The following is a 9,463-nucleotide window of genomic DNA, read 5'->3' on the forward strand; positions in this document are numbered from 1 at the left end:
CCAAGAAACTCCTCCGTAGTACCTAGGCAGAGTCATATTTTCAAGGAGCAAAACTCCCCACATTTCCTCTCTCGCACCCGCTCTCATTCGCGCATGCGCGCAAACGTCCGTCGTCTCCGCAAGTTCCACGCCCCGTTGTACCTACGAGCAGTTGGAAATACGCGGCCGGGGGGGGGGGGGGGGGGGGGGGCGCCCAAGCCACAGTCATCCATCTGTAGCACTATGGGCGGCCGGGGGAGCCGCGCGCTCCCGGCCGGGCCACTGTATCTTGAGAGTCGTCTGCGACGGGTACAGAGTCCGCGCTGCGCTGTTTTTGCGGCGTACTTAGCGCTGATCCGAGCGGTTGCACGAAGGTCAATTGGCTCACTGCAGCGTTTTGACAGCGAATTTCCGCGGTCATCGAGTGAGATGTGTTCATGCTGGCTTGTGCGTGCGTTACACCATGCTTGTTCATTTAGTTAGTATGCCTATGTTTAGAAGTTTATACGGCCGATAAAGCTACTATCATTACTTCGTATAGCAGTCCACAAGTTTGCTATCGCAATCGATGCCTCGCCTTTCAGGCAAAACTCGAACTTTTTTCTTCCTTGTCTGACGAAATTATCCAGTGTGTGCCAGGCTGTACAACCACACACACAAGTGTTAGATTCTGTCGCGCACAATTCGTGCAAGGTGAATCATAGGCAAGGTCGATAGGACGATAGATCGATAGGCCAAGTTCGTGCCATGCCTCAACAATGTCGTATACGAAATCCCCCTCCCATGCGGGTCTTGTTACATCGGTCAAAAGGGCCGGCATTTAAACAGAAGGTTGCAGAAACATTCTTCCAGAATGAGGAACGCAGGACTATCACACTTGACAACACATTGCGCAGCTTGTGGTATCAAGCCCACTTATGACAAAAATAAAAATGAAAAAGGCCCGCGTCATATCAGTAAATGTGGTGACAACTGCGTAAGCCAGGCGTCACTGGCACTACAAAACAAAGAAAAACGCTTTTTAGGTGTATCTAACTGTTAAAAAAATCCCACTATCCCACGTGTTGTGTTACCGGTCTTCCGTCTTGTTACGCTCTTTGGTTGAGGGTAAAGGATGGTGTGCGGGTGTAGGCATGCGTGAGCTTCCTATTTACATAGTGTTTGTAAGCAATAAAGTTTGAGTCGTGAGTCAGCGCTCGTGTTACGTCCTTCTTCTTTGCCCGTGTTGATTTGTTCCCGGAAAGTAATAATGCAGATGTACCGACTCTCCCAGCTAGCTACCGCACTTGCGGGAAATGCGTTCAAATTTATTTACCAATTTTCAAGTGAGGCACGATCACCGTGGCAAGCGAGCGTCGCTCGCTGATGCACAACGAGCGACATCATTCGCAAGCGTCTGTAGCGGTAGCTGAAGCAGACGACAGTCAGGGTGGAGGCCATAGAGTTTCCTGGAATTACCAGAGGGAACTCTGGCGATGCTATCGTTAAGCCATGATGAGAATGAGTGATAGCACGTCCATGAATTTGACTGATTTTTGTGTTCGGGGCTTCAGACGTTCTTGCGGCTTCGTTTATTGCGCTTTATCTGGGCCTAAATTGGCATAAATTTCAAAGCAATTGATACTTTTTTTAAAGCAGAAGGTAATAAGACTCTGCAAGCATGCATAATCGCTGCTTGAAGTGGTTCCACTTGTCTATGTGAAAGTGGCACTAGACGCCATGTCTTCGAATTCTGCCATCGGAGAATTTTAATTATGTTTTTTTATTGATGACGCAGTTCTTTCTTTAAAATGATAATTTTTCAAAGTCACGAAATCATTTAAAGCCAGAAGGCCTAAGTTTAGACAAATAGATGTGTTACCCATAATTCTCCTGCTGATTCAGCTGCCATGCTTGCAGCTCGCGTAGGCACTAGCGCCACTGTTCCCTCTAGTAATTGTACGAAACTCTGTGGGGGAGGCGGTGACTGCGGTTGGTGACACGGAAGTGAAAGAACCCTGCCAAATCTAGCGGCTGGCGCGCAGCAACTGCGAGTGTCATCCATCTGTAGCACAAGTGGTAAAACTGCCCTCTCGCCACCTCAAGAAAGGAACACCGTTAGTAGAGCAGTCGACTCTCCTGTTTATCTTATGGCATCTTCGGCTGGCCGTTTTCGGAGCACTCTAGAGCGCTCTCGCGGGCGGCGTTCTTTTCGGCTGGTTGAAAGGGGGTGCGTGCCTTGCGTTCGGCTGGTTCTTTTCGTTCGCTCTTCCCCATCTTCGAGCGCTCTGAGGCGCTCCGAGCCTTGCCGTCGGACCAGGGCGTCTCGGCGAACGCTCGTGCCACCTGCGCGTCCGGCGGTTTTCCAGGCAGCGCCGGGAGCTTTGGATACGTGAAACATCGGACGTTGGCAGTAGTCACGTGGTTATGCATCTGCCATTTCTTTATCCGAGAGCGAGTCACACGTTCTGCTTGCGTGCTTGTCCTCTACCTTTGAGTTCGTGGAACGCCGGATCTGCCCGACTCTGCTTTGGGGGATGGAAGCGACCAGTCGAAGATACCATAAATGTTACTTGCTTATCTCGGCTGCTGACCAGTTATTGTTTCTCTTTGGGCCAGTACCTGTGCCCAGAAAAGCAGGCTACACTCAAAGCGCAACGAAAGCGGTGAGCACATTCGGTGATCGTGGGAATCTGATCCAAGATGGACGTTGTCTGACCTGCGGGTCAAGCACGTCGGCCTTTATACATGACTCGTCGAACGTTCCAGTGTAATTGTTGGTGCCCCCGTGCCTTCCAGAAAGTACTTCACAATTCGTGTCGCGTATACACACTGATTACACAAGGTTCGGCGAGAACATGTGCAACAGTTAGAATGAGCGATAACATTCGATTAAGTTTCAAATCATGCAGGCGCGGCTTGCACTAAGCGATAACTTTGTTAGCTGGTGAAATGCAGTCCACAGATATAGGATAAAGTACACATGTCAATATTACAGTTTCCTTATTGTACATTTTTAGAATAAACTAAATATGCGCCCGGTGGGTGAGCTATGCTGTGTGAATAAAGTGAGATGGCACTGTGTATTAACGAGACTATTGTCCTAGGCTAACGGTCTGGCATAACGCAGCACCGCCATTCTGAACACTTTAGCTCACAGGACCCAAATGCATAATAGCATATCTTTTTGTTCACTACAGTAATCCACGAATATGCACGGCGAAAAAATTACTACGACTGCCAAACCCCAAGGAAGAGACGAATAAAGCTTCGATTTAAATAAATGTTGACTGAGGAACCGAATGATTGCGGGTCCGGCTCAATAGCACAACGTACTTTCTTAAGCTCTCGCGTGTGTGATAGAGTGCGCCACATGTCTGAAGCTGATGGTCCCAGAGACTGGTTAATGACACGTGATAAGAAGGCAACGAATGTACATATGGTACAGCCAAAAGGATAGAAAGAAAAGAAAAAGAACACTTTACCTTGCACTCAAAAAAAAAGTTTACACCCTTTGGGGTTTATCGTGCCCCCAAACAATAATCATCATCTGCCTTGCTTGCGGTTCCTCTCTTGAAAACTCGGCGCTCGCTACTTTCCTGCCGAGAATGCTGTGTCAAGCTGACAGCCCGCAAGCAGTTCGTGATAAGAAGTACCGGGCTCGCAGCGTTAAATAAAGGAAATGTGGGAAAGACAGATGACGATTATTGTTTGGGGACAAAATACAACCCAAAGGGTGTAAACTTTTTTTAGAGTGTGAAATAGATGGTAGCTGGCCCATGCCGTCATCCAACTTATCCACGCTGAGGACGTTGTTGAAGGGAGAGACTTGTTCTCATCAAGAACGAGGAATATGGGATTTATTTACAGTATCTACATGAGAACGTTACAGTTCGTCAGTCTAACATGACTGAAAGAGGAATGCACCCTGAGGAGCCGCCAACGGCTCCTTGATACACTCTGTCCTCCCTTGATCTCTATGGGAGGGAAAAGCGGCCGTTCGACCAAACTGAGCGTCCAAAGTCATCGTTGCCGACCCGTCTTTGAGGGGGAGGGTTTACGCACTCACTTCTGCACAGGTTTCACTGACCACACCGAGGTGAGAGGGTTCTCGCAGACACGGGTCCTGCCCCGAACAGGCGCCTCTTCATCCCAGTGTTGACCCTGCATACAATGGCCGCCGTGTCTGTCCATGACTTCTAAGCCCCGTGACACGGCCGCAAGACATCTCCCAGGATTTCCACCGCTTCTAACCAGCCGTGACGGCGACGGCGAATCCACTAACAATATTTGGTCCGCCGACCGCGTTTAGTCATAGCGGCGCCGAGGGGGTGTTGATGCGGCACATCGTCACCCCTACAATACCAGTCGCCGCAGCAGGTGAGGAAGGGTTCCTCGGTCGCTTCTCGGAAGCTCGCCACCTCCGCAGCTGCAGCTGGCTGGGAAAATTTTCTAGGTCGGTATCCTTGCAGGCCGTTCGTAACAGTGTTCTCAGCGTTCCAACGCGCGAAAAGCTTAAAGGGAAGCTGAAAGGTTTTCCAGAAAAAATGAGTGAACATCTGTACATAATGGTTTTCAACCCTCCGAATTCGAATATCGTATCGAAATGGAGCGAAAGAAAGCGCAAATCTATTTTATTTCGACGAAAAGTGCAGCAGCGGACACGCCCAGCTCGCGTGTCTCGTTTCCGCCTGTGATTGGTCGGGCGCCTCGTGACGTCAACACTAGTAACCGACCGCTGCCGCTACACATGAAGCGCGGTGCCAGGTAGTTTGGTGCTGTTTTTCTGAGACGGTAATGGAAAATTTATAGAGACTGCGTTTTTCTGAGGAGTTCGGCGTTACTCCCTACATGTACGAGCCGATTGCGAAGAGCCGGCCTCTCGAAGAAGCAAACGATGCTGGTGCGAGCAGTGCTTTCGACGCGAACGAAAGCAAAGTCTTGGGATCTCCTCGTGTTGGAAATGCTCTTTGGTGAGTATCTTTTTTGCAAAGCGATCTAGTGATCTCGCTGATCTTTCGCCGATCTAGTGAGCTCGTTTCCGATCAAACAACTGTAGTGTTCTGTTCCTGCATGCCTCCTCGTGGAACGTAAGCGGCGATGCGATCGTCGGCATTTGTGCGCTGTCCAAAGCTGTCGGCAATCTACAAAGACGGTTTAAACGCGTGAAAAGCTTCCCGGTTCATGCAGTACGTGTAGTGAGCTTCATCTGTTAACTACCACGTTGACTACCACTCACGTTGATTACCACTCACGTTGACTACCACGCACGTTGACTTCCACTCTACACACACGTAGACGCACCAACAAAGGAATGCAGGGTCGATCGAAGCAAATTACGATGGCACGCACGCAGAAACAAGCGCGGTCAGGCACGGTCGCGGACGCTGCGAAGGAACGAAACACTAGAGTTGACGTCACAACACCGCGGTTTCCGGTCTCCGCTCGCATCGTCAGCGTCAGCAGCAGCGCGCGGCATTCGACGGGGGGCGGACCTACAGCGCAATTTCAACCGACGATTACGTCGCTTCTAATTGAAAAAAAAACCCCCAAATTTTACCTACATGGTTTATAAGGTTCCCGCATCCGTATATGAGCGTCTTATTGAATTCGACAGACTCTTCAGCTTCCCTTTAACTGGCCGTCTTTGGCAAAGATTACCTCAGCAGAGGCGATGTCGCACCGAATCTATAAACACCAGGCCTCACGGCGCACGGGATTTCAGGAGCCATCATCATCGTGACATGTGCCGTGGTGGGTTGCAACAAATACGTAGACAAGGCAGAAGAGGAAGATCTTTGAGGTCGATCAGGTTTAACACGTATGAACTCGACGCCTACTTTTGTGTATGCCAAGTGATGTCGACTGTTGTTGGCAGCGACTATGAGCAGTTCTTGATGAACCTCTTTCTCGATGTCGATGATTTGGACGCCGGCGTCATCGACCCACACCAGATGTACAAGGCACTGTCGTACACCATAACTCCGTTCCGGCACCGCTCCATCACTGAGTTGACCGCGGCGTTCCTGATGACCCTGGTCGACCGAAACAACACGGGTTTCGTGAACATGCAACAGTTTTTACGCATACATCAGATTTTCTCCCACTTCTGGATGGCCTTCCGGATCTATGACCCCAACGATTCGGGTTGGATTAAGTACACGGACCTCGAAGCTGCGATGGCGTACTGCTGCCTCCCGATGACGGAGCGACCAGCGAACGATGTGCTGCACCAAGTCCACCGCAGGGCCCGGTTGTGTCTTGACCACTTTATTCGACTCTGTGCTCTGTCTATGAGCGATATGCTTGACCAGTAATGCTGGACAGCCTGAAGTCGTCGACTTACCATCCGCAATAAAATAAATAAATACTGCCAGCATGTTTTCTGTGTATTCTTATCGTGCAGGCTCAATGCACAGTGCACAAGAGATGATATGTTGCAGCACAAGATGCAACCGAAGTTTTGCTTCTTCGTTCCCCAGGGAGCAATGATGATGATGACGATGATGATGTGTTTTGTGGCACAGGCGCGCACACATGGCCAAAGGGTGCTAAGCAAATGGTCATGAGTTTTCAATGTAAAATTGCGAATGGTAGATGTAATACGTTTGCAAAGAAGCCTAAGAACGTGTCGCTGTCAAGTGCCTAAAATACATCCGTATTAAAACGACAAGAAAGGGGGTTAACCGAGGGGCCCGATTTTTATTAGTCATATGGTTACGTATTGGTCATATTGGTAACCCTGTTAAGGTGCCCATAATCCACGCAAAAGCGCCATGAGCCATCCTTCTTTTTTACCAGTACAATAGGTGACGCCCATGGACTACATAACGGTTCAATAATGTTCTTGGCAAGCATTTTGCGAACTTCTGCGTGAATAACTTGACGCTCAGCCGGTGAAACTCAATACGGGCGGCGATGAATAGGAGTGGCATCGCCGGTATTAATGCAATGTTTAACAGCTGTAGTTTGGGCCAAAGGACGATCGTTAAAGTAAAAAATATCGTGGTAGGAAAACAGAACGCGGTAGAGCTCACGAGCGTGCTCGGACGGCATGTCGGGCGCAATCATTTTCTGTAAGTCGGCGATGGTACAAGCTGCCGATTCCGATGGTAGAGGAGAATCAGCTGAATTGTCGCCTATTGCAATAGATGCTACAGAGTTATGCTACTCGAATGAGCAAAACTGGGCCAGAGACATCCCGCGTGGCAGCACTTGTGTCGTCAAGCCAAAATTGACCACTGGCAGGCAGACGCAATTCGCCGTGATAGATAAAACTGTATGAGGTACTGTGATCCCGTGTGTAAGTAGGACGTCTTGCATAGGAGCCGCGATGTAGTGATCGTCGGGCACTGGTGGGGATGACACTAAGTCAAGGTAAGTCAGTGACGAAGGTGGCAAGCGAACGAAGTCGACGGAACTGAGGCGACTGGGGTGTGGTTCAGCGGGATCCAGAACAGGCAGGTCAAGGCGGAGTACTGGCGGAACAATCGATGAGAGCCAAATGTGTGGAAAGGAAGTCTAAGTCGAGGATGATGTCGTGGGGACAGTGGGCGATGACTGTAAAGAGTACGATAGTGGAGCGATCGGCGAAGGGGACGCGGGCGGCACACATACCAATTACAGAGGCTGTTCCGCCATCGGCGACGTCGTGGTGGGCGTGATTATTTTCTTCAGGACGTTGCGAAGGTCAGCGCTTATTACCGACAAATGCACCCCAGTGTCTATAAGAGCAGATACAGAAACACCGTCGACTTGCACGTCAAGAAGGTTCCGATGAGTAGGCAAAGTCAGTAGAGGATTTGGCGGCGTAGGGAGCAATGCAGCGTCACCTCGAGGCGCTGCATCGTCTAGTTTTCCGGCTGGGAGTGGCGCCCGAAGGGAGTCGGCGAAAAAGAGCGACGGGGCTGGGGAGAGCGAGATTGTCGTCGTTGGGGCGAAGGCGAACGAGAGTAGGGGTGGTTCGGCGCAGGAGAATCAGTGGCGGCATTATCGGAGCGTGCGACATAGGGACGAGAAGGGCCACCTGAGGAGCGAGAGTAGTCAGCATAAGTATACCGGGTCGGGGAACTCCAGCGACTGCGACAGTGCCGAGAAATGTGCCCGATGCGATGGCAGTGAAAACAAATGGGCTTGTCGTCAGCAGTGCGCTATTCAGATGGGTTGCGGAAACGTGGTGGGTAAGAAGATGCTGGACGGGGCGGAATCGATGAAGCCGGGTGGTTATCAGGGCGATGGGCCGAGCAGATGGTGTGAAGGCCCATGTTTGCGAATTCCTGGCGGACAAGTGCCTGGATCAGGGAAACCGTGACTGCAGGTGCGTTGGATGGGCTGGAGTCGAAGGCAGCCGGATAGCCGGCCTCACTCTCACGCCGGACGATCCGGGTAACATCGCCAGTGTTGGTGGGACGAGGAGCATCGGCACAGGAAGATGTCGCTGGGGTGTTGGGCAGACGGGCAAACTGCTGGTCAATACGTCGGCTTTTAGCTAGTTCCAGGCGGCGGCACTCTTCTATAACTGCATCCACCGTCGCCACGTTGTTGAAAACGAGCAAGTTGAAGGCGTCATCGGCAATGCCTTTGAGGATGTGGGATACCTTGTCGGACTTGGTCATATGTGCGTCAACTTTGCGGGACAGAGCCAAGACGTCCTGAATGTACGTGACATAGGACTCTGTTGACGTTTGCACACGTTTGCACGTCTGCGCGGCAGGTTGGTGACCGTAGCGGTTGCCGAGCAAGTCTCGGAGCTTTTGCTTAAGCAAATCTCAACTGGTGAGCTCGTGTTCGTGCGTCCGAAACCAAACTCTAGGTGTGACACCGAGGTAAAAGACTACGTTGGCGAGCATGATAGTAGGGTCCCACCGGTTATTGCGGCTGACGTGTTCGTACAGGCTGATCCAGTCATCGACGTCTTCCCCATCTTTGCCCGAGAATACGCCAGGATCACGGGGAGCGGGGAGAGTGATGTAGGTCGTCGAAGTGGCAGCAGGTGTCGGAGCCGGGGGAGTCCGGTTGTCGTCGCCGGGAGCCATGAAGGAAGGGTCGATGTACCGTCCACTGCGAAGCTCTGTGACGAGGTACAGGGAACGTCCACCTCCACCAGATATGTTACGTAGGAAGACGCAGACGAAAAGCTATATACAAGTATATTTACAAGGGAATACGCCGCACTTGGCCAAGAGGCAACAGCCCGCGCTAGCCTCTAATCATCGTCGTCGTCTTCTCACTGCTCACCTCTCCGTCATTGTAAACACTGTTCCGTAGCAATATCATAAGAAGCCAACAGACACTGACGCCAAGGACAACATAGGGGATATTACTTGTGCTTAATAAATGAAATAAAGAAATGATGAATTAATGCAAATTAAAGTGGATGAAAAAACAACTTGCCGCAGGTGCGAACCGAATCCACAACCTTCGCATTTCGCTTGCGATGCTTTACCAATTGAGCTACCGCGGCGCCGTTTTCTCATCCACTTTCTTGGGTACTTATGTGTCCTAG

General features: G+C 50.7%; 1 protein-coding gene across 1 annotated transcript; it reads left to right on the top strand.

The window, feature by feature from the left end:
• The first annotated feature begins 5,816 nt into the window (after positions 1 to 5,816).
• LOC126543169 (programmed cell death protein 6-like) lies at positions 5,817 to 6,275 on the top strand. The gene has a single exon (XM_050190303.2). The coding sequence runs from the start codon at positions 5,817 to 5,819 to the stop codon at positions 6,273 to 6,275; it is 459 nt and encodes a 152-aa protein (XP_050046260.2).
• Positions 6,276 to 9,463: the final 3,188 nt, after the last annotated feature.

Source organism: Dermacentor andersoni, chromosome 1 (genome assembly GCF_023375885.2).
Source record: "Dermacentor andersoni chromosome 1, qqDerAnde1_hic_scaffold, whole genome shotgun sequence".
Classification (NCBI taxonomy): domain Eukaryota; kingdom Metazoa; phylum Arthropoda; class Arachnida; order Ixodida; family Ixodidae; genus Dermacentor; species Dermacentor andersoni.

What these genes read in the sequence shown, in the direction of transcription:
- LOC126543169 (XM_050190303.2), top strand. Translation starts at nt 5,817, where the DNA reads ATGTCGACTGTTGTTGGCAGCGACTATGAGCAGTTCTTGATGAACCTC.